Below are 25112 nucleotides of genomic sequence, written 5' to 3' on the forward strand. Positions count from 1 at the left end.
ATTTTATTTTTATTTTTATTCTGAATGTTAATTAATCTCGTATTGGGTTCTTATATGGACTCTTCTCTCAATATTCCTTGAGATAATCCGTTATATGCCACTGAAAATTGGTCTGTTCCCTTATGTGCCACTAAAAATTGGCTCTTCCCTTATATGCAATTGGTCCAAATTTGCGCACCCTCTCATGCCACTACCGTTAGTTGACCGTGTGTTGACCGTTAACTCTAAAGTAAAAAAGACACATTTACCCTATCTGAGTTGTTAGGTATACCCTATACTCAGAAGGGTAAATACGTTTTTTTCCTTGAGAATTAACGGTCAACACACGGTCAACTGACGGGAGTGGCATAAGAGGGTGTGCAAATTTGGATCAATGGCATATAAGGGAAGAACCAAATTTCATGGCATATAAGGGATCAGATCAATTTTTAGTGGCATATAAGAGATTCTCTCATATTCCTTATTTTTAATTCCGAATTTCAGTTATTTTTAAATTGTATTCCTACTTGGACTCTCCTTTTCTTTTCTAATTTCGGATTTTATTTTGTTTTTATTCCGAATTTGATTAATCTCGTATTGGGTTCTTATATAGACTCATCTTTCAATATTTCTTATTTTTAATTCTGAATTTCAGCTATTTTAAAATTGTATTTCTACTTGGACTCTTTTTTTCCTTTTCTCCGATTAATGTGGGAATTTCTAGCCCCCACAATGAACGTGGTATCTCCTTTCAAAGCTGTTTTAATAATATAATAGATAGATCTGAGCTACAATAGTTAAACTACAGCAGTTCAGTATCACTAGTTATTGTGTATTCGTGTTTCTCCCTGACAAAGCTGCTACCTTGATGGATCAGGATCATCATCCTCTTGGAGCATATCTAGTTCTGTAATCATGATCTAATTAAGTTCAGTAACTCATCTACCCTAAGGTGAGTTTGTGGAGGAGGAAATTGAGAAAATTGAGAAGATACGTAAAACGAGGTGAGCCATTAGCGCATGATTAATTGAGTATTAACTATTTTAAATTTGAAAAATAGATTAATATGAATTTTTAAAGCAACTTTCCTATAGAAAATTTTTGCAAAAAATACACCGTTTAGTAGTTTAGAAAGCGTGAGCGCGGAAATCGAAACAAACTCACTCACTTTCTTCAGCTGCCGAACGCAGCCTAAGTGTTTGAGAGGAGAGAAAAAAAAGATTGAGAGAATACACAAAACGAGATAGATGAGCTATTAGCACATAATTAATTGAGTATTAACTATTTTATTTAAAAATAAATTAATATGTTTTTTAAATCAACTTTTTTATAGATTTTTTTAACAAATATATTTTAATAGTTTGGGAAATGTGTGCGTGAAAAAAAGGCAGTGCATTCCCTCCCAGTCCCCCACCAACGAACGGTTTTCTTTCGCTAATAACCCCCGTCCCGTGCAACGTTTGCTCGCTTTCTCAGGTCTTTCTCTTCCCCGTATCCCCACTTCGCGACCAAAGGCTTCCGCGCGGAGCCGACGCGGCGGCGATGCTCGGCCGCGTGGCGGTCGCGGATGCTGCCGCGGGCGGGCGGGCGGGCGGGCGGACGCGGACCTCTCGCGTGGGCTTCTCGTGCGGCGCCCTGGACATCACACCCCGCCGTACGGCCGCCGCTCCCACCGCGGTGGCGTGCGCGCGGGCCTTGGGTGCGGCACACTGCTCCGCGGCGCCGCGCGGCCGCGTCCGTACTCTCTAGCCTGCGGGTAAGCAACGAACTCCTCCTGATTCGATTTGAGTTTTGCGAATCCTCCAGTTTCCTTAACAAGTCAAGATGGACACAATGAGGTCGGGGAACGCAAATGTGGTCGAACGATGTCGTAAGCTTGCGGTAATTGTAGACTATGTACATCTTAGTTGACAACTCGTATCGTAAATTAAATAGCCTATCCACGGTCACGATGGTTTAGAATTCTCTTTAGGCTGCACCCAAAATTTCTATAGTCAAACACACGGGGTTGAATAAACCACATTGATTCGTTCAAAAAAAAAAAAACCACATTGTCCGTTGAAATGTTGCACGCGAGTGTTTAAACTCATCCAGCCAGAGATCAGCTGTGTCCTGATCCCTGAATTAATTCAGTACCCCCCCCAAGAAACCGTCCCTCTTCCACTGTGGGAGCTTCAGAATGGAGGTGCTCCTGTCTGCAGTTCTTGGTGATCTTGTGAGTAGATCCATATCCTTCTTAGTTGACAAATACTACCAGCAGAAGATGGGCATGGGGGTGGATCTGCAATGCCTGCGCCACTTGCTGCTGCGGATCGAGGCAACTGTCCTGGAGGCCGAGGGGCGGCACATCACAAATCGAGTGATGCTCCAGCAGCTTCAGATGCTAAGAGAAGGCATGTACAAGGGATACTACTTGGTTGATACTATCAAGAATGGAGTGCTTCAGCATGAGATGGTCAATGATGAGGTTGGTGATCACTCATTTTCCTTTCCCAAACTCAGACCTACCAAGCGGTTGTGTTTCTCCACTAGGACGTTCACCATGGCTTTTCAAGGTGAGGATAGGAAGGAGGTGGGAGAGATGCTTTGTAGCCTACTGAGTATCACTGACGATATGAAAGAGTTTCTTGTTTTCTTGAAGGGATATCCTCACATACACCGCCAACCTTATAGCCAACATTTAATTTTGGAAAAATGCATGTTTGGTCGCCAAGCAGAAATAGAGAGGATTACCAATTTCTTGTTGCGAGAATCTCTTGGGGCAGAAAGTTTGGGAGTTCTTCCAATAATAGGTCCAGCAAGAGTTGGGAAAAGTACTCTTGTTGAGCATATTTGCTATGATGAGAGGGTACGCAGTTTTTTCTCTTCTATTGTTTTCTGTAGTGGAAGTGATATCGGAAGCAAAAGCTTTGCTGATCTCAGAGATAGTGGCATAGTCAAGCATCAAAGTTGTGTTGCACATGAACGGTCACTTATCATCATCGAATTTATTGATGATGGCGATGTAGATGAGGAAAACTGGAGAAGATTGTACTCTTCAAGAAGCTGCATACCACATGGGAGTAAAATTATTATTACAAGTAGATCTGAAAGGTTCAGGAATGTTGGAACAACTCAACCTCTTGAACTAAGTTTGTTGCCTCAGGAGGCCCATTGGTACTTCTTCAAGGTGCTTGCCTTTGGAAGCACAAACCCTGTGGAGCACCCATTTCTAGAATCAGCAGCTATGGAAATGGCAGCAGAGTACAGATGTTTTGTAGCTGCTAATTTCGTCGCTTCATTATTCAGAGCTAATTTTTGCACCCAGTTTTGGCATTTGTTCCTTAGATGTCACAGAAACATCGTTGAGAAACATGTCATTCTATTTGGTGAACATCCATACACTCTTGTTCAAAAAAATCACGGTATATATCTTGTTGAAAATTTTAGGGATCCAAAATTCATTCTAGTCAATGGCTATAAAACATGTCTCAGGAATGATGATCCTAAGGTAATGCTACATGAAGTCCATACTGGAACTTCTAAAGCTCATGGAAAATTTGAGGTCCTAGTATGGAGATCACGCATACCTCCCTACCATGAGTTCGTAATGAGTTGTGAAGCACAAGCACAGCAGCATATAATATTCAAGAGGAAGCGGTTTTTGGCATAGGGGAGTTTGACTTGGTATCAGGTCATCCATGGATTATAATTATTAAGACCAGTTGATAATGTTAAGTAGGCCATCTGCCACATGCATGATACACTACCTGTGCACACTGTTCATGCGCGTGAATGGATACGTTCTGGTACTCTAGCAACGGTTGTTATGTTAGAAACTAATTAGGCTGAATTGCCAGTGATAAGCGTTTTGGAGGTCAAGCCATCTGATCCACATAAGGATGGGTTGTATCTATTTTTGTTAAGCAAACAATATGAAAGAATCAATCATTTAATCTAGTCTCCTCACATGTATATTCAACTCATAGACAGTTATGAAGGAACAACTATAATGTGTATGAATAATATGTAAGATGGCATCTCTCATTTCTTCAATGAAATATATAATCTTGTCCATTTTCAGAATATAATGTATGTTTCTTCAATTGTCTGTTCAATATTTTTATATCAGATGTGATTATGTAAACAATAATTCGAGAATTTCTCATCATCTTAAGCCTGATCAACCTTCAAAATTTTTGTTATCAAGAGATACATGTCCATATTTATGTTTCTCTTTTACATTCTCAGTGGCACTATCTTCCTGAAAAGCATGCCCATGCATGGCCTCTATTTCTCTCTGTCGCCAAATGTGATCAGGACGGTTTAGTTGATGTGATAGGTTTTTTCTTAAGGTGGTCCTCATGTTGTGTAGCATATTTATCTGAACTGTATATTTTTTCTTCATCTTAATGCAATGATCATAGCTCTAATACATATCAGTAAAATTGTAAAAAGTAGCACAATCTGTTGGCGGGCAACTTCTAGATTCAAGCATCTAAAGGTTCATACTCCATATTGATGGTGTGTACGTCTGTGAGACTGCAGGATATTACGAAAGGCACATGATGGTATGTATGAATAACTTCTGCATAAGACCTTAATTACTCACATTATCATAGTTCAGCTGGGCCAATATTGGTACCAATGCCAACCAAGAGAGTTGCTCCTTTTTTATTTGGTCTAAACATTTCTGTAAGGGTCACATCATATGGAAATGCTAGTAAGAATCTGGCAAAAGCCAAAAGAAGCAGCAAAAACTAGCCAAACATATCATGCACCAAATCCACTGTGAACTGTTTAATCCAAGGGTCCTCTGTGCACAATTGACTCCACAGGTTATGTACTGTTGCTTTTCCTTATTTTGATATAAGAATTTTTATCCTAACAGGGCGAGATGACCCTTCTCCATTAAACTGACATCTTTGTATTGAAGATGCAGGTCAAGCTGCTCCTTTTCCTTGCCAATCTGTCATTCTGATTTCAAGTTGAACATGAGATCAAGGCACCAAAGACTCTTCTTATACCTTTGTTTCAATCAAGCACCGGTACAGAATGAAGTGAAGGATACTGCTTCAAAACAAATCGAAGTGTGTAAGGAAGGTAATGCTCATTTGTCCTCTCTGTGCCTGTGACCGCGATTTCTGAAATCTGTCCTCTCTTTCCTGAGCTTGTACCCGTACGTCATTTGTGGAAATTCTGCAATCTGTACCATCTGTAGTGCTTGAAAGTCCAACCTCTTTGAATGATAGTCGTGAAAAAAATAGTGGTAAAAAAAAAAAACTGGCGTTATATACTTATATTGTGCAAGATTACAAGTATCCCACATGATTTCAATCGAGAACACAAGAAAAGACAAGAAAGCAGAGACAAATTTCTATAAATTGGCCTAGTACCTGGAAAGTGAAATCTGCCATCACCCATCAGGTTCATCTGCACCGGTCCTTGTCTTGCTTTGTCAGCGAGCTCGGGAAGCAACTGAGCAGCACCCTGGGAGCTGGGGAAGCGTCCCTCTCTCCGCCGGCCGATGTGGATGCGCAACGAATAAATGCGCCGCCTGGATTGCTGCGTGGCGAGCTCCGCATCTCGCTGTTCCTTTCCTGGTTTTTGTGAAGCATCGAATAGCCAAAAACATGTGTATCCCATAGTGTGTATTCAGCAATCTGCCACTGCCACACTGTTCATCACACTCACCTGCAGCCAAAAAGCTTGAGATACCTGGAGAATCCAGTGAGGATTTTACCCTAAAAGTACCGAGCACTGTAAGTTCAGTTTCAGTTGCAGTTCTTTTCCATCCTCTGTTTACTTATATATAATAGACCTGCTTTTGTAGCCAAATCCTGTGGACTTATCGCAAAAAAGGGGATTTATCATGCAGTTTTTCTTCTCTCCTGAAGGTTGGGTGACCGACATGGAGACATTCCTGCCAGCGATCTTGAGCGACCTCCTCGGCAGGTCCATCTCTTACCTGGTGCAGCGATACCGGCAGCAGAGCACGGTGCAGGACGACCTCGAGAAGCTGCGCCTCGCGCTGGTCAGGGTGCACGTCACCGTCGAGGAGGCCGAGGCGCGGCACATCACCAACAAGGCCATGCTCCGGCAGCTCGACGTGCTCAGGGAGGCCATGTACAGCGGCTACCACATGCTCGACGCCCTCACGTACCGAGCCCACGCGGACGGGGCGTCGTTCTCGTTCGCGCCGTCCAGGCTCAACGCCGCCAAGCGCCTCCGCCTCCTCGCCGCCGACGAGGGCGCCGCGGAGCTGCGCCGCACGGTCGACAGCCTCGGGCGGACGATCGCCGACATGAGGGAGTTCGTCGTCTTCCTCAAGGGCTACCCGCGCATCAGTACTCAGCCTTACAGCATGCACCTGCTCCTCGACAAGCTGATGTTCGGCCGGCAGAAGGAGGTGGAGCAGGTCGTTGGATTCCTGCTGCAGCCGGACGTCTGCGGCGCTGGCGCCGGCGCCGGCGCCGGCGTGCTGCACATAGTTGGCGTCGCGAGGGTCGGGAAGAGCACCCTCGTCGAACACGTCTGCCACGACGAGAGGGTCCGCGGCCGATTCTCCTCCATCGTGTGCTTGAGCCGAGAAGACCTTGAGGACATGGGAGACCATCGTGCTCTGACCGTCAAGCACGGCAGCCATGCCTCCCACGGGAGCTCGCTCGTCGTCGTCGACCTAGCCGAGGACGAGGAGCCCGTGGGCGACGGGGCATGGAGGCGGCTGCGGTCGTCGGCGATGTGCAGGGCGCGGGGGAGCAGGATCATCGTGACGAGCAGGTCGCCGGAGACGGTCCGTGGCATCCCGGCGGCGCGCGCCATCGAGCTCAAGTTCCTCCGCGACGACGTCTACTGGTACTTCTTCAAGGTGCTCGCGTTCGGCAGCGCGAACCCGGACGACCACCCGAGGCTGGCGTCCATCGCCATGGACATCTCCGCGGAGCAGAAGGGCGGCTTCATAGGCGCCACCATCGCCAGCAGCCTGATGAGGGCCAACCCGGACGCGCACTACTGGACCCTCATCCTCAAGAACATGAGGGAGTACACGCGGAAGCACCGCGCCATGTTCGGCAAGCACCCGCACGACCTGCTGCGGAACAACCACCCGGTGTACCTGTGGAGGCTGGCCGAGAGCTCCAAGATCTTCCTGTGCCACGGCTTCTACACCGCGTGCCCCGCCAAGCAGGAGATCCCCAGGGTGACGTTCCAGGAGGTGCTGTCCGGTAGGGTGACGCCCCACGGGAGGTTCGAGGTCCTGGCGTGGACGTCGCAGATACCCCCTTGCCGGAGCTACCTGATGAGCTGCTCGCTGGACACGCCGCCTGGCCCGCACCGTGTCCTTGATAGGAAGAAGCGTCTTAGGCAGCTGGTTACATGAAATGCAACTGATCATCTCGTTTCATCTTGTCATGGTGTATGTAGATCCGATCCTCTGCAGCGGCTGTGCGCGAAATTGTACATTGCATTAAGTTGTGGTCCCACGTAATGTGTAGTTGAATCAAACTCCTCCGCCTCCCAATGCAACCTGTGGATTGAAACTGTGGCGCCAACAACGAAGTTGCGCTAAATAGCATCCTGCCATGCTTATGACCGTATGAGGAGTTTTTTTTTTTAATCGTACCGTGCTCTTTATTAACAAGGGACTTTACAAACTCCGGAAGGGGATCAGCCCAATGGACATCTGACGCGTGTACACACATCGACCTTGTCAAAATCCACATAGATCATCATTTTAATTTGCCTGAAGATGACGCCCGCAGGAGCATGATCATAGTCAGTTGACTTCAAAGCACCCACCAGGATAGAACAATCTGGCGTTGAAGAACAATCTGACTTCAAAGCAGCCACCAGGATTGAACAATCTGGTTGCTTCTGACCTGGCGAACAACTCCTGGGTCTCTGACATTCACGGTGCCCTCACTGTCCTGGTCATGTCCCAGTTTCTTCTTATTTGAGATGCGGTGCTTCACGTACAACTCTCGCCGGGTGTCGAGGATCGTCTCGTTTGGCGTTGGACCTCTAACCAGCGCTACTCAGCGCGTTCGGCGTACTAAGCATTCTTCTATGGCCAGCATTCCTTTGCCTATACCGATCTTCTCTAGCACGAAAAAGGGTATTGCTAAATGCAGGTTCTTCCTTTGGTTTGCATTCCAGCAACGCTGCTAGACAACTGATCTCCTCCAGAAGCGTGGCATCGATAATCACTCGGTCTGCCCCTTTTGTGCTCAGGATCTTGAGACGGCGAACCACATGCTCCTCGACTACGTGTTTGCTCGGCAGGTTTGGCTCTGTGTGCTGCCGCTTCCTGGCTAGGCTACCCTCTCTCCCCCCTGTGGCAACCGGTTCCAGGATTGGTGGCCGTCCTCCAGGGCCTGCTTACCTAAGCATCTCCGTGCCGGCTTCAACTCCCTGGTGCTCCTAATCTCTTGGCAATTGTGGAAGGAACGAAACTCTAGGGTTTTCGACTCTGCGATCTCTTCAATCTTAGTGGTTTTGGAGTCTATCCACTTGGAGGACCATCTGTAGTCTTTAGCACGCGTTGCCGCTTTTGGGGACTTGTTGGGAGTGTAGCGTAGCTCGGCCCCTTCCCGCTGTTTGGAGTTTTGTTTTAGCCGCCGTAGTTTTCTAAGCTTCAGGCTTTTATTTTGCTTTTTCTCCCTTCCCCTGGCATAAGCCAGTTTGGCTAATTGTTTGTGTAACTATAAATCTTTTAATATATTGACGTACAATTCTTTTGCGCGTTAAAAAAAAAGATAGAACAATATGTTCCTATGGCGAATTGGCGATGTGTGAGATTCCATGACTTGTTGCAGTAAGCAGAGCATACAAGCAAGCTTCAGCTTCGACACTCTGAGCATCATGCACAAATTCAATTTTCCCTGCACTTGCTGGCACGCCATTTCCGTCATGATCCCGAATCACAAATCCCCAGCCACCAGTTTTGCTAGCTTCATAGAAAGCACCATCAATGTTCAGTCTCACCTCACCTTGAGGTGGAGGTCGTCAGTTTTCAGTACTCGAGGATTTGGCTGGGTTTTATCATATCTGACCGTATGAGTAGTTGGCATTACATCTCGCTTACCCATCTAATTATGAACATGCCCTCCGTCCCATATTATAAAAGATTTTTGGTGGATGTGACATCTCTATCCAAATTCATCGTATTAAAATATGTCACGTCCATAAAAAATCCCTTATAATATGGGATGGAGGGAGTACTTCTCAAAAAGCACGATTTTTTCAGGAATTTGTTCAGTTACTAAAAAACCCTTCAATCCAAAACCCCTTCTTGGCGTGGTATTCAGCCCACGAACCATTAAAAATCCAAGCCCACAATTTGGCCCACAAGCTGCATCTATTCCCAAGCCCACCCGTCACTCAAAGGCCCGGTTGGTCTCTCTCTCCCTCGCCGCGTCCTGCTGGGAAATCCGGCGATGGCTGCGGGCGCTATCTCCGCCGGCGGGCGCGCGGCGCGGGCGTCCGCGGCGGCGCTGTGGTACCGGCGCCGGCAGTGGTTGCTTCTGCGCGTGGAGTCCCTGCCGCCCATACTCTCCGCCCGCGCGATCCCCGCCGCGGACCTGCATGCCGAGCCGGTTTGCGCCGCCGGCCCCGTCCTCCTCCCCGCCGCCTGACTTCCACGCCGCCGTGATGGGTAAATAGCATAGCTAGGTAGGTAGCCGTTGGGTGGTGGATTTGTTGTGATTTCCATGTTCTCATCGGATAGGTTGATTGGATAGATTGATTTTGTTGTCCTAAATGTCGTGCTCTCTAAACGCTTAGCATGTAGGGAGATCTCCTGACGAGTTGGCTATCGATATTGGGGATGAATGGCTGCTTGGGGTACTTTCCTCAGTAAATTACAATATGATTCGATGTAACTGTTGAGTAGTCCAGGTCTCAGTGCCGACTGCCGAGTGTGGGCTGGGTTTGGGGGCTGTAATTAGTAACATTGTTGCTGACTTTGTACATGTTTACCCTCTACTCCCCCGTCCCAAAAAAAGGCAACCTAGTGATTCGTTGTACTAGGAGGTCGTCTTTTTTTTTTCTTTTTTGGGATGGAGGGAGTATGACTTAATAAAAAGTTCGATTGGTGCACTAGTGTCGGTCCAGTGAGATTAGGCCACCAAGCTCTCTTGCACTGCTAAGTGGTAAACTGCTAATACACGTTCTGAAATCCACAATCACTTGCCCTCAATGCCCCGGCCTAGCAGTGCCTTTGTAGAATCATTGTATCTAGATAGCAACCTCCAATGATTTCAATGTGTCCACATCACAATTCCTTGTCGCTAATCTATTTAAGAAACATGCCTGATTGCCGTAAGTCTTGCTCCTGCAGTACGGCCTGAAACACCTCTTTTCCCTCTATGATTTATAACAGTTCACCATGGAGACCTTCCTTTCTGCAGTTCTTGGTGATCTTATCAGCAGATCCATATCCTTCCTCATTGATACTTGATACTACTGGAAGCAGCAGGGTGTGGACGAGAATCTGCATTGGCTGCAGTGCGCGCGTCTGTTGATCCAAACCGTTGTTGAGGAGGCCGATAGGAGACACATCACAAGCTAAGCAATGATCCTGCAACTTCAAATGATGAGAAAAGCGATGTACAAAGGCTACTACATGTCTGAATCTTTCAGTTACCAAATCATCACAGGTAAATTCCAAGGTGAGTTGGTTGACCTCTTGATCGCTTTCTCCCATTTAGTTCAGCAAAGTGGTTTTATTTATCCACTGGAACAATGGAAATACTCTGTAAGGGGAAGAGATAAAAGAGATGCAAAAGATGGTTGGTATCTTGAAAAAACATAGAATAGAGCAGTCTTTTCTACTACAAATGAGCATAGGTAGTATGAAGTAGAGGATTATTGATAACCTACGTTAATTGGTTGAGTCTGAATCGAGTTGATGTTTGCTAATTGTAAGGTATGACTCGTGTTCTGAAAATCACCTTCTCAGCCTTCTGAATGGCCCACTGTGTAAGGAAAAGAAAAAAAAGAAGCCAAAGCATTGAAATGTTTTGAAGGTGTGACTCGTTCTCTGAACCTTCTCAGTCCTCACGAACCTTCTGTTGGCGACGGGCCACCTGTCGACATGACTAATTGTGCAGTCAACAGCTGAATGTTTGAAACGGACAATCATATGTCAATGAGTGATCCACTGTGTAAAACAAGCCAAAGCATTGCTCCTAGCAGCGGTCTTGCAATGCAATTTTGTTTTTGAAGACACTTGCAATGAGTTCAACAGCAACAGGACAACTTGTTTAAATTGCCAGCCTGATTGCTCTCCCTCTTCCTATCACAAAAATCTCACCATGGAAACCATCTTTTCTGCTGTTCTTGGTGATCTTTTTAGCAGGTCCATATCCTTCGTGATTGATATATACCATCACCATCACCAGGGCGGTGTGGAGGAGAATCTACAGCAGTTACACCGCATGCTGTTGCGAATCAAAGCCGTCGTTGAGGCAGACAGTAGGTGCATCACAAACCAAGCGATGCTGCTGCAACTCAGGATGTTGAGAGATGTCATGTTCAGAGGCTACTATTTCGTTGATAATTTCAGGTACAGAATCTTTCAAGCTCAAGCTAAAGACGAGGTGGGTGATCACTCTCTCGACCTGCCCCCTTTCAATCCATTAGAACGATTTTTTATTTCCACTAGAGCAAGTAAAATCGCATCTGAAATCTTGGAGAAAAAAGAGCTGCAAAAAGATGCTTGGTCACCTGGAAACCATTGTTTCAGACACGCAAGAGTTTGTTGTGCTTGCGAGCAGCTACCCTCGTATAACTCGCCAACCCTATTGCAGCTATGTGTTGCTGGAAAACCGCATGTTTGGTCGTCATGCAGAACTGGAAAGGGTCATCAAGTTCTTGCTAGAACAACATCCTCTTTGTGGTGCAAAAGGTATTGATGTGCTTCCGATAATTGGACCAGGCAGAGTTGGGAAGAGCACTCTTGTTGAGCATGTCTGCCGTGATGAAAGAGTGCGTAAATGCTTCTCTACAATTGTTTTCTATAGCCCGGATAGCATTGATAATGGAGACATGGTGCTTCTTCCAGACACCAGGGCAATCAAATATCGAAATCCTGCCTCAGGCGAACAGTCGTTAGCTATCATTGAACTTGTCGATGAGATGGATGATGAAACATGGAGAAGAATATTACACAGCTTGAGAGGAGACCACATAACATCTGTGAGTAAGATCATAATAACGAGTCGATCAAGAAAGATAGCAACTTTTGGAACAACAAAAGCACTCCAATTAGATTTTCTCCCAAAAGAAGCCTTTTGGTATCTGTTCAAGACGGTTGCATTTGGGAGCACAAATCCTGAGGAGGAGCCGAAGCTAGCATCCATTTGTATGGAGATCGCAGACTTGGTGAATGGATCATTCATGGAATCAAATGTTGTTGGGAGCATACTCAGATCTAATCTTAGTGCTCAATTCTGGTACAATTTTCTCAAACGCTTGAAATATTTCACTGACAGACATTTCCGTCTGCTAGGTGAACACCCAAGAGACTCATACAAGTCTAACCGTGGGCGTACTTACATATGGATGCATAAAAACTACTATGGTGACGGTGACGCAGCGACATACAATCTTTACCATGCAAATTCTGCAGGACTAAATAATCTACCAATGATACGAATGAGCGATATGCTTATCGGAAATGTTAAGCCTCAGAAGAAATGTGAAGCCCTGGAATGGCAATCCAGCATACCTCCATACTATAGCTATATCGTGCAATACGAGATACTTGCACGGCAGCCGCTTATGCTACCTAAAAGGAAGCGATCCCGGGCGCTCTTAGAGGAGTTAGTTTGATCCAAAATAATGTTGGTTGACAAACTGTAGTTTAGCTCCATCCATATGGCACATCAAACAAATATGGATTCTATAACAGCAACAGTTTATAAAATATGTTTGACTCCATTCTTATCCAGTTATTTTGATGTAAACTTACTATTACTTGTGTACATCTTTATGCAGGAATGTCGTGCCATCTTCCGTCATATAATCTTTTAGTCATATGGTTTTGTTTTTTTTTTTGTAAGGTTGGACATATCTTTTTATGTTTATATATTTATAAAATTTTATGAAATTTGAATCTGTATCTCTATATCACTCCCTTTGTTCTCTCGAATAACATTGACATCTGACTCACCACAAATTATATTTGAACGATTAGATTTTGATGAATGAAACTTGTATGGTTATATTTGTGAAGCATAGCACTTTAATAATGTAACATTAACTAACATATTTAGGTATTTATATATATTTTTAAAAAAGAAGTGGTCTAAGTTTGAAATTGAACAGTACAAACATGACTAAAAGGAGCCATCATATTCATTCTCAAGGCTTAGAAATTATTATGTTAAATGAAATAAAAAAGAAATATCTATGCTATCCATCAAAGTGGAACATTATATAGTATAGATTGATAGCCACAGATGTATAAGAAACAGTTTTATTTTAAAAAAGGAGAGGAAGAGTGGTGTAGAACATGCAAATTTACTTCAAATAACACTGCCCAACTGGTTCGTTTTATGTTTAGCTTAGATAATTCTTCATTCAACCTTTTGTCAAAGGAGGGATTGTTTTATAAAGAAAAAGTGTGGAGTGATAGTGACTGAAATGTAGCAAATTTTCAGTTGCCTCAGGATGAACAAGAAATCCCTCTCTTTTTTTTTTTTTGGCTGCAGTAAAATGTGGGTCTTTGTTCATTTCTTAAAACAGAGACAAGTTGGCTTTTAAATTTCTCCCTCGTGCATTTTTTTTGTAAGACCCAATTTGATTTGTCATGGTCTTTTATGTTGAACTTTGACATTAAATATATTTGTAACAAAATGTTACTTCCTCCGTTTCATAATGTAAGTCATTCTAGCATTTCCCACATTTATATTGATGTTAATGAATCTAAATAGAATGACTTAGAATGACTTACATTATGAAACGGAGGGAGTACTAGTTAGAAGAGCATGACCATATGAAAGCATGTTGAACCATAATTCCAGTGGCGACTCAAGTATCAAGCAATCCAATGCCTTTACCACTCATAATCTCACATCATCTGTTTGTACGTTTTTCGTCAGACTTCCATGCTTGTTTTCTCTCATGAGTTCTGACACTGAGAGAACACAAGAAGGTTCCTCATGCTTCTATGGCTTAATCTGATGATCATACCATTTCTTCTGTTTTCTCCAAATATACGTAAGAAACATATTGCATCACATTCTCTCGTATGACACCTGCATGGATTTTTTTCTAAAATAAATAAAAACACATATTGCTTTCTCCAGCATTCCAAGAGTCAAGGAAACATGGAACAGGACAGTCTTTTCTACGAATAAAGCAAACAATAATATGAAGTGGAGGGTAATTTATCAAAGAGTAAAATGCATGGAGGATCACTTAACTTGTTTAGTTGTGTCAAGTAGGTCACTCTACTTTCAAAATACACATCTAGATCACTAATGAGTCAAGTGAGTCACTTGTTCATCTAACTATCCACATGAGCATACCTTGTACGCATGACATGCTACCTATGATTGAAAAAAATGCTTTGACATATGTAGAAAATCACATATGTATTTTTTTCCCATTCTCACAGCATGACCACTTGAAAATATACGAAATTAGGAGAACCAAATCATTTTCACTTTGCTTTTTTATGAGTTATTGTACAATCTTAAACAACAACAGAGGCAAAATCCTATTAGGCAATGGCGGTGGATGCCCAAACATTTTTTTCAACCCTAGGTGACATGCTATATGTATGAGGTGTGCTCATGTGAATAGTTAAATGGCTAAATAACTCACTTAACTTATATTAATGACCCAGATGTGCATTTTAAAAGTAGAGTGACCTATATGATACACCTAAGCAAGTTGGATGACCCTCCATGTATTTTACTCCTTATCAAACGCCTGGCTTAATTACCTAATTCTGAAAACGTAAGGGAGCTGACGTTTGCTAATTCTAAGGTCTAGCACGTGTACTGAAAATCATCGCCTCTTATGAGCCCTTCGTTGTCACTATCGGCGACTGAATGTGCAGTCAACACTCAACAACTAAAACGTTTGAAACCAACAACTCAGCAAGAAATCGCTGTTAAGGGCTGACCTGGAGCAATTCAACAACAACATGTACAGCTCCCTGTGGCTAGGCTTCAGTATAAGTTGCATGCCTGCCCTGATTATACCCTTGTTCCAATCATAACAAAAATCTTAACCATGATGGACACTTTCTTTTCTGCTGTTCTTGGTGATCTTCTCAGCAGGTCCATATCCTTCATGATTGACAGATACAAACAGCAACAGCAGAGCGTGGAGGAGGAGAGCCGTCTGCAGCAGTTACAACGCGTGCTTCTACGGATCGAAGCCATCGTCGAGGAGGCCGACGGGAGGCTCATCACAAACCGAGCGATGCTGCAACAGCTTGGCATGTTGAGAGAGATGATGTACAGAGGCTACTACTTCCTCGATGGTTTCAGGTATCGAATCGCTCAACCACATGCTCAAGATGAGGTGGGTGATCTGTCCCCTTTCAGTCCATTAAAGCGGTTCTGTATCTCCACTAGAGATAGGAAAACTACAATATCCGAAATTTTGGAGAAAAAAGAGCTGCAAGAGATGCTTGGTCGCCTGAAAACCGTAGTTTCAGACATGCAGGAGTTTGTTGTGCTCGTCAGCGGCTACCCTCGTATGAAACGCCAACCATATTGCAGCTACTTGTTGCTGGAGAACTGCATGTTTGGCCGCCAAATAGAGAAGGAGAGGATCATCAACTTCTTGCTAGCACCACATCCTCTCGGTAATGAAGAAGATATCGATGTGCTTCCGATAATTGGACCGGGCAGAGTTGGGAAGAGCACACTCGTCGAGCACGTCTGCCGTGATGAAAGGGTTCGTGAATACTTTTCTACGACTGTTTTCTATGGCCCAGATAGCATTGGCGATGGAGACCTGGCGCCTCTTACAGACACCGGTGCAATCAAACATCGAAATCCTGCCTCAAGCAAGCAGTCACTAGCGATCATTGAACTTGTGGATGAGATGGATGATGAAACATGGAGAAGAATATTGCAAAGCCTAAGATCAGGAGACCATGTAGCACCTGTGAGCAAGATCATAATAACAAGTCGATCAAACAAGATCGCAACTTTTGGAACAACAAAAGCACTCCATTTAGGTTTTTTGCCAAAAGAAGATTTTTGGTATTTCTTCAAGACGGTCGCATTTGGGAGCACAAATCCAGAAGAGGAGCCGAAGCTAGCATCTATATGTATGGAGATTGCAGCTGTTCTGAATGGATCTTTCATGGGATTAAACATCGTTGCGAGCATACTCAATTCTAATCTCAGCGCTCAATTCTGGTACAGTTTGCTCAAACGCCTGAAATTTTTCACATACAGGCATATACATCTGCTAGGTGAACACCCAAGAGACTTGTATAATGCTAACAGTGGACGTACTTACATTTGGATGCATGAAAACTATTGTGGTGACAGTGACTTAGTGACATACAATTATTACCAAGTAAATTCTGCAAGGCTAAATGGTCTACAAACGGTACTAACAAGCAGAGATATTCTAACCGGAACTGTTAAGCCTCAGGCAGCAAAATATGAAGTCTTGGAATGGCAATCCAGCATACCTCCATACATTAGCTACATCACGCAATACGAGATACTTGCACAACAGAAACTTATGCTACCTCCTAAAAGGAAGCGATCCGGGGCGCTCTCAGAAGAGTTAGTTTGATATGGAATTAGTGTTGTCAAACTTTAGATTAGGTCCATCAACGGACTGTTTGGTAAACATGTTCCATTTCGTTCCAATCCAATTATTTTTCAAATGGTGTTACTCATGTGTGCCCCCTTCTCTTTCCCACCCTCTTTGATGATGTAAACTAACTAGTATTAATCAATTGTGTGCATCTTCGGTATCAAATCTTTTAGTCATGTTGGGACAAAATCCAACAAGTATGCGTGTATTTCTTTCTGTATTGGATGCCTCAACCGCGGGCAACGTTTACACATTTATATGGAGTGTACAAAGAGGAAATTACATTGCTACCCACATTGCTGGCTAATCTAAGTGGTTGGCCGGTGGGCCAGCTTGACGGCCATCGGGTAAATTCCCTGGTGACAGGAGGGCTGCGCCCATTAAGGAAGCGGCGCATGTTCCCGAGGGTGCCCGCTATTACCCGGATAAAGCCATGCTCCGGGTAATAGCGTGCGCCATCTCACCATCGTCAGTGGTGTCAGAGGTGGTTGGCGGCGTGTAGTACGTATTTATGCCATCCCACTGAGCGTCCAGTCCTCCATCTCAAGCCTAGGGCTCTTGAAGCCTGGTTTCCTCCGGGGCAGCAGTTAGCCCTGGAGGCCTTGATAGGCCTCCGGAGTCCTTGTACGGCTTCGGAGGCCACGGAGCGCTCCAGAGGCCTTGGTCAATTCCGGAGCCCCTGGGTAGCTCTGGAAGCCTCAAACAGCTCCGGAGCCTACGGGAGGCTCCGGATGCCTTGGCTGCCTCCGGAGCCTCAAGCGGGCTCCGGAAGCCTTGGTTGGCCCCGGAGCCTCTAAATTGCTCCGGAGCCTAGGGTAGTAGCCATCTTTAGTCATTTTCCTAGGGTGGATGGCTCCGTTGAAGCTCGGTTCGTCTTTCGGAGGCTTGCTCCTTTACCCGGAGCCATTTCCCCAACAAGTCATATGGTTTTTTTTTGTTGCACATATCTTTTGTCTTGATTTATTTTCTAAAGAGTTCGTGAAACTTTGATCTATATATTTTAACTATTAGATTTTTTATGAATGAAAGTTGCATATTTATATTTGTGAAGTTACATACTTCAATAATGTAACATATTTTTCAAGTATTTATTTATTTTTGCTAAAAAGAGTTCAAAACTAAACAGTTATTTCAAGAACAGAGATATCTATTAACTTATTAAAGTAACAGAAAAAGAGAAAACTATTCTAATCCCTCGAGGGGATGTTCCCTCGTTTGCTTAAAAACCATCTAAACGGTTATGAAAATTCTGGAAAAATTTGACAACATTCATACAACACATATATACAACTCCACAAAATATTAAGTCCAAACTTAACTCACAAGTCAAGATATAAAAAAAAGGCAAATTTAGCGTATGAATAGTAGCGTACTGTTTATATCTAAATTTATCTTTTATGTTTCTTGATGTGTAGATCGAATTTGAACATGAATTTTGGTGGACTAGTAGGTACCATTATACTCTATATTGTCAATTGTTTTCAGAATTTTTCACAACTATTTGCATCGAATTTAAAAGAAAAAGGTATACGAGGGGATATCCCGTCGAGGGATTAGAATCCACTCCCTAGAAAAAGGAGCCTCCACGTTCTCTCACGGCTTAGAAATTCTCATATTAATCGGAGAAAAAGAAAAACAGTAAGGAATATTGGAAGAGGAGACTAGAGTCCATATAGAAATACAATTTAGAAATAGTTAAAATTCGGAATTAAAAAATAAGTAATATTAGAAGAGGAGACTAGAGTCCATATAGAAATCCAATTTATAAATAACTGAAATTCGGAATTAAAAAATAAAGAATATTAGAAGAAGAGTATAGAGTCCATATAGAAATACAATTAAGAAATAATAGAAATTTGGAATTAAAAATAAGGAATATTAGAAGTGAGTATAGAGTTCATATAGAAATACAATTAAGAAATAATAGAAATTCGGAATTAAAAATAAGGAATATTAGAATTAGAGTATAGAGTCCATATAGGAATTTAAAACTAACTAAAATTTAGAATAAATAAAATAAAATTACAAATTTAGTTTAGAGTTCGCATAAAAATACAATTTACAAATAACTAAAATTCGAAATTAAAAAAAAACATGGAAAGAAGAGTCTAAAGTCATTATAGGAATACAATTTAAAAGTAACTGAAATTCGAAATTAAAAATTAAAGAATATTGAAAGATGACTTTAGAGTCCACATAGAAATACAATTAGAAATAATAAAAATTCAGAATTAAAAATAAATAATATTGGGAGAAGAGCCTAGAGTCTATATAGAAATACAATTTACAGGTAATGAAAATTCAGAATTTAAAATATATATATAAAGACGAGTCTAGTGTCTATATGAATATAATTTACGAATAACTAAAATTTGATATTAAAAATAATTAATAACTAGCACATATATAAAATACAATATGAATATTACACATTAGTAGTTTCGTAAAGTTAGTACAAAATTTAAAATTATGTTGTCTTCTTAATATATTTGAATAATATATTGAGAAAACATATATGCTATTATATGAGAGAAAATGTAATGATGCTAGCCGCGCAATCTGCGCGGGCCACCATGCTAGTTATAAATATGGCTAAAAGGAGCCACTATGTTCATTCTTGAGGCTTAAAAAATTTACCATGTTAAATAAATTAAAAATAAATATATGTGTAATCTATGCTGATGGGACTAAATTATAGTGGATTGATTGATCGCTACATATGTATAAGAAATAATTTTAAATAAAGGGATAAGTCCGAGTTACCATCTAATATATCATATTTTGCCACTTTTGTCTTGAAACCATTTAGGGCTTGTTCAGATTATAGCCAAAATAAATCTATGCCAAAATTTTAGCAAGTTGGCAATATTACCAAAATTTTAGCAAGATTTCTTATGTATTTACCAAATTTGGCAACAAACTAAACGCATACATTTTTTTGACAACTTTAAAATAAAATAATATAGTTGAAAATGGATATCAATCTGAACAGCCCCTTACTTTACCCATCCCCTTGGTTCAAACCAACCCTATAATTTTTCGTCTATGTGATGCTTACATGATGATCCAGTCAGCCAATAATATTTTAAAGAAATGGTCGGTTTTCATCTACGTGGTGCTTATATGGTGGTCCAATCAGGCAACAAAATTTTAAATAAATGATAGGACCCATGCATCAATCTTTCTTCTCCTTCTAGCAGTCTAGATCCTAGGGCATTTGACTATTTACCACCCACAATCTATGACATACATGTGGATTCAGTGGTAAATTCTTAATTGCCACTTGTAAAAATGGTAAATAGTTAAATATCTCTATTGCAGTTGCAACCTCAAGCTTGCCGCCCTCCAAGATCTCCACAAACTAACTGCCTCGGGTGTCTCCTCCTTGATCTTCGGAGTTCAGTGGCTTGTTAGCTCAGGCTGAGTTTAGTTCTAAACTTTTTTTTTCAAACTTTCAACTTTTCCATCACATCAAAACTTTCCTACACACATAAACTTTCAACTTTTTTGTTACATCGTTCCAATTTCAACCAAACTTTTAATTTTGGTGTGAACTAAACACACCCTTCAATAGTTTTGAACGGTAACTGCCATAGAGGGTTAGTTTTATCTGCAATATCTATTGATATTGTAAAACTCTTGCCTAAAAAAAATATCGTCAACCTCCGGCAAGTTCCACCTTCCATTTCCGCACATCCATGTGGTTGTACTACTGCTGTTTTGGTCCAGATTTTTGTTTTAAATCTTTGTAGTCCTCAGGACCTCTGCCACTGGACATGCATCTCTTCTACAAATACTTCCCCTTTCCACAGCCTTCTCGACATGTGATGATTTCTATATGTCAGTGGCATCTATACTCCAAATTTAAAAATAACCGATGTAAAGTAGACCACGAATTTATTATCTTGATAAAGTAATAGAAAATAAAGTCACCGATGTTTGCTCTTATAGCTTAGAAATTTATGCATTAATCAGAGAAAAGGAAAAAAAATCTAAGTCATTGATTAAAGTGTGTCAAGAGTATGACGGACTAGATTAAAACTGAGTTCAAGTAGAAATATAATTTAAAATAAGATTAAAAAGAATCCATATTGATCACAATGTATAATCCAAGTTGACGTACAATTTAAAATATAGAATGCATGAAAAATAGTGTATCAGAAAAGGAGTGTTAAGTATATGAGAAGAGGACACAAAATTCTTATATATAATATCATTCAAGTTTTTATGTGTATATTATATATTATTCTCAAGAATGAATTTATTAATCATGTATTATCGTCAAGTTACATCTAAATATAAACTTTAGCTTTCAAATCATCTATTAAAATATGTTTATTTGTAAAATCATGGTGATTAAGTTACGATTAACAATTGGTCGAGATGTTGATAAAATGCTATTTTTTAATGTTTATGATTTTATAATGGTTTACGTATGTAACATGTGCTCGAAAATATGGTTTCTTAGTTGTTAATGGGCAACCGTTGCTTGTGGTTGGAGGGGCGTACGTTGTTGCCTTGTTGGTGATCACTCTCTTGGCCTGTCCCATTTCTGCCCATTGAAGCGTCTCTGCATCTCCACTAGAACATGGAAAATTCTGTCACAAGTCCTGGAGAAGAAAGAGCTGCAAAAGATGCTTGATCACCTGCAAAGCATAGTTTCAGACATGCAGGAGTTTGTTGTGCTTATGAGCAGCTACCCTCGTATGAGTCGCCAGCCTTATGGCAGCTACTTGTTGCTGGAAAACTGCATGTCTCTCGGCCTTTGTACATTTACTACTCCCTTCGATTCTATAATAATTATAATAATTATGTTTTAGACAAAGTTAAGATCAAACTTTTATAACTTTAACCATTAATGATATTAAAAATATTTAGTTTAAAAAAACTAGAACAACATATATAGATTTATCTTTCAAAACACTACAATAAAAATAAACATACATTTATTTAATGTATGTATTATAATAGAAAAATAAGGTAGACCGTATTAATTGTTCAAAATATTAATTAAAATGAAAGTAGTAATTCTAAGGTCTAGCACATGCACTGAAAATCACCTACCCATAACGAGCCTTTCGTTGACCACCTACCGATGACTAATACTCCATCCGTCTCTAAATATTTGTTACCGTTGACTTTTTTAAATATATTTAACCATTCATCTTATTTTTAAAAATAAGTAATTATTAATTATTTTTCTATCATTTGATTCATTGTTAAATATACTACTACTACTCAAGTTTTTCAATAATATTTATAAAAGTTTTTAAATAATATGAACACTTAAATATGTTTAAAAAAAATCAACGACGTTGAGTATTTAGGAACGAAGGGAGTACTAATTGTGCAGTGAATGAACGACCTAGACAGCGGCCTTGCAATACTATGCAATTCAACAGCAACACGGCAAGTGGCAACTCCTTGTGGCTAGCCTTTTGTATAAGACAACAGGTGCACCTAATTGGTTTCTTCTAATCACAAAATCTCACCATGGACGCCTTCTTCTCTGCTGTTCTTGGTGATATTCTCAGCAGGTCCATATCCTTCACGATTGACAGATACTACCGGCAGCATCAGGGTGTGGAGGAGAATCTACGGAAGTTACACCGCATGTTGCTGCGGATCCAAGCCATCGTTGAGGAGGCACATGGGAGGCAGATCACGAACCAAGCTATGCTGCTTCAGCTTAGGATGGTGAGAGCCGTGATGTACAGAGGCTACTACTTCCTTGATAATTTCAGGTACCGAACTGTTCAAGCGCATGCTCAAGATGAGGTGGGTGATCGCTCTCTTGGCCTGTCCCCTTTCAGCCAATTTAAGCGGTTTTGTTTCTCCACTAGAACAAGGAAAATTACATCCGAAGTTTTGGACCAGAAGGAGTTGCAGAAGATGCTAGGTCACCTAGAAAACATTGTTTCAGACATGCAGGAGTTTGTTGCGTTTGTGAGTTGCTTCCCTCGTATGAGTCGTCAACCTTATTGCAGCTACTTGTTGCTAGAAAACTGCATGTTTGGTCGCCAGATAGAACAGGAGAGGATCATCAACTTCTTGCTAGAACCAAATCATCCTAGTGCAAAAGGCATTAATGTGCTTCCGATAATTGGACCGGGCAGGGTTGGAAAGAGCACTCTTGTTGAGCATGTCTGTCATGATGAACGGGTGCGTAAATACTTCTCCATGATTGTTTTATGTAGCGCAGATAGTATTGGGGGTGGTTCTCTTACAGACACCGGTCTAATCAAACATCGAAATCCTACCTCAACTGGACAATCATTGGTTATCATTGAACTTGCTGATGATGATATGGACGACAGAACATGGGCAAGAATATTGCACAACCTAAGAGGAGAGCACATAACACCTGTGAGTAAGATCATATTAACGAGCCGATCAGACAAGATAAGGGCTTTTGGAACAACAGAAGCACTTCATTTAGATTTTCTTCCAAAAGAAGCATTTTGGTATTTCTTCAAGACGATTGCTTTTGGGAGCAGGAATCCCGAAGAAGAGCCAAAGCTAGCATCCATTTGTATGGAGATCGCGACCTTGGTGAAGGGATCTTTCATGGCAACACACGTCATTGGTGGCATACTCAGGTCTAATCTTAGTGCTCAATTCTGGTGCAGGTTTCTCAAATGCTTCAGGCATTACACAGACATGCATATCTCCGTGCTAGGAGAACACCCAAGCGACGCGTATACAAAAACAAGTGGACTTACTTACATTTGGACATCTAGAAATATGAGTGTTGTCGCAGCGACATATAGCCTCCATCAAGCAAGTTCTGCTCAGCTGGCTGATCTATCCCCAATTCTATCAAATGATGTTCTTACCGGAGACGTTGAGCCTCCGGAGAAATTTGATGCCCTGGAGTGGCGATCTAGCATACCTCCTTACTACAACTATATTTCGCATTACGAGATACTTGCACAACCACCGGATATGCTGCCTAAAAGGAAGCGGTCCCGGTCGCTCTCAGAAGGTTTGGTTTAATCTAGAATCATATGCAGTTTAAGCAACAGACGGAGTTGGCAACTTTGTTGATTCACTTAGCCAGTTGTTTTAGCAATTAGCATGGAGTTTGTCCAATGTAATTTCCCTTTCTGACAATGTAAACTAAACTAAACTTCTATGACTTTTGAAGTTGATGTGTAGTACTCCCTCCATCTCACCATCTCAAAATACAGGACTGAAGCACAACCCCTTTTTTTCCATGTCTTATATTGGCCACTACTAAAATGGTATTTTTGCATGCATCCAAAAGCTATTTTTACATGCGGTTGAACCGTCCGTCTGCCAGGAGATGATTGCAATCGCTATTTTTTCATGCGAGTGGCGCACCCGCATGGGAAAATTGTTTTTTGGCAAGCGGGTGCTTGCCGTCGTCGTAGTCTGCCACTGCTCGTCGTCTCCGTCGTCGAGTCCCGCCAGCTCATCGTTGTTGTCGTCGTCGCTCCTCCTTGCGCCTCTACCACTATCCCTCCGCACCCCGATGGATTCACTGGATCTGCCCATCATGGCGCCACATTCACCACCGATCCCTTGCTGCCCGGTCCCACTCGAGCCCGCCGTCAGTCGCTCCTGCTCAAGGTCCCCGTTGCCGCTCACTCCGCTCGAGCCAGCCGCCCATCGCTCCGCACGAGGATGCCACCAAATATACTCATCAATTATTCTAAGTAGAAATACAACTTAAAATAACTGAAATTTGGATTAAAATAAAGAAAATAAAAAGAATCATATTGAACCCAACATATAATACAAGTAGAAATACAATTTAAAATATCTGAAATTTGAATAACAAATAAAAATAAGAAGAGTCCACGTAGAACACAATATGAAATTAATTGAAATTCGGAATAAAAATATAATAAAATCATCAATTTGATTACAGTACAAATTCCAAGTTAAAAATTATTAAAACTCAAAATGAATAAAATAATATGTAACAAGTGTCCTTGCCAAATGTGGAGTATATAATTGGAAGAACTATAGTATAACTATTTTTTTGTCGGCAATTTTTTTTGGGGGGAATCAACACCTAAACCCTAACTCTAAACCTTTCGAATTATGGGCCATTGAATTTGCTCCAAGATTCATGCAAATGGGGGCGTCCGAAAAAATGCAATGGGGCAGCCAGGAAGAATAGAACACGCAACCTAAGATTTGCATGCGTGCGCCTTCACAAGTGAACCAGCATCTCGTTTTGATTTCTTCTGTACAAGTTATATACCGGTTACAATATAACTACGTACAAGTTATACACCGGTTACAATATAACTATAATCAAGTTATAATGTAATTACACTAGTTTATAATTATAGTTACATTTGAAAGTTTTTCTATTGAAAGTTATA

The 25112-nt window shown here is 41.7% G+C and overlaps 4 protein-coding genes across 11 annotated transcripts; all 4 read left to right on the plus strand.

Annotated features, from left to right (window-relative positions):
- Nucleotides 1-1470: 1470 nt before the first annotated feature.
- On the plus strand, nt 1471-7526 carry LOC127778200 (uncharacterized). Of its 7 annotated transcripts, none has more exons than XM_052304804.1 (3): nt 1471-1735; nt 4507-5720; nt 5856-7526. In XM_052304804.1, the coding sequence occupies exon 3, from the start codon at nt 5870-5872 to the stop codon at nt 7334-7336; it is 1467 nt and encodes a 488-aa protein (XP_052160764.1). In that variant the 5' UTR covers nt 1471-1735; nt 4507-5720; nt 5856-5869; the 3' UTR covers nt 7337-7526. The 7 variants fall into 7 exon arrangements, 4 of the variants coding, with proteins under 4 accessions (XP_052160764.1, XP_052160765.1, XP_052160767.1 ...); XM_052304805.1 differs by having other exon boundaries at nt 4895-5720; XM_052304807.1 differs by having other exon boundaries at nt 4901-5720.
- Nucleotides 7527-9272: 1746 nt separating this feature from the next.
- LOC127761875 (putative disease resistance protein RGA3) lies at nt 9273-13024 on the plus strand. Of its 2 annotated transcripts, XM_052286213.1 has the most exons (4): nt 9273-9627; nt 10365-10625; nt 11315-11555; nt 11766-12943. In XM_052286213.1, exons 3-4 carry the CDS (start codon nt 11482-11484, stop codon nt 12787-12789), a joined length of 1098 nt encoding a protein of 365 aa, XP_052142173.1. In that variant the 5' UTR covers nt 9273-9627; nt 10365-10625; nt 11315-11481; the 3' UTR covers nt 12790-12943. The 2 variants fall into 2 exon arrangements, 1 of the variants encoding a protein (XP_052142173.1); XR_008015324.1 differs by lacking the exons at nt 11315-11555; nt 11766-12943 and adding an exon at nt 12955-13024 and having other exon boundaries at nt 9292-9627.
- A 2177-nt stretch (nt 13025-15201) lies between these two features.
- On the plus strand, nt 15202-16874 carry LOC127760284 (putative disease resistance protein RGA3). Its single transcript, XM_052284516.1, has one exon. The coding sequence runs from the start codon at nt 15202-15204 to the stop codon at nt 16729-16731; it is 1530 nt and encodes a 509-aa protein (XP_052140476.1). The 3' UTR covers nt 16732-16874.
- Nucleotides 16875-22248: 5374 nt separating this feature from the next.
- Nucleotides 22249-23890, plus strand: LOC127760179 (putative disease resistance protein RGA3). The gene has a single exon (XM_052284398.1). It carries the CDS (start codon nt 22249-22251, stop codon nt 23749-23751), a length of 1503 nt encoding a protein of 500 aa, XP_052140358.1. The 3' UTR covers nt 23752-23890.
- The last annotated feature ends 1222 nt before the right edge of the window (nt 23891-25112 follow it).

This window comes from Oryza glaberrima, chromosome 1 (assembly GCF_000147395.1).
Source record: "Oryza glaberrima chromosome 1, OglaRS2, whole genome shotgun sequence".
NCBI lineage: Eukaryota > Viridiplantae > Streptophyta > Magnoliopsida > Poales > Poaceae > Oryza > Oryza glaberrima.

What these genes read in the sequence shown, in the direction of transcription:
- LOC127760284 (XM_052284516.1), top strand. Translation starts at nt 15,202, where the DNA reads ATGATGGACACTTTCTTTTCTGCTGTTCTTGGTGATCTTCTCAGCAGG.
- LOC127761875 (XM_052286213.1), top strand. Translation starts at nt 11,482, where the DNA reads ATGTCATGTTCAGAGGCTACTATTTCGTTGATAATTTCAGGTACAGAA. An exon ending in AAGCTCAAGCTAAAGACGAG is followed by an intron (nt 11,556 to 11,765) that starts GTGGGTGATCAC and finishes ACCCTATTGCAG; the next exon opens with CTATGTGTTGCTGGAAAACC.
- LOC127760179 (XM_052284398.1), top strand. Translation starts at nt 22,249, where the DNA reads ATGGACGCCTTCTTCTCTGCTGTTCTTGGTGATATTCTCAGCAGGTCC.
- LOC127778200 (XM_052304804.1), top strand. Translation starts at nt 5,870, where the DNA reads ATGGAGACATTCCTGCCAGCGATCTTGAGCGACCTCCTCGGCAGGTCC.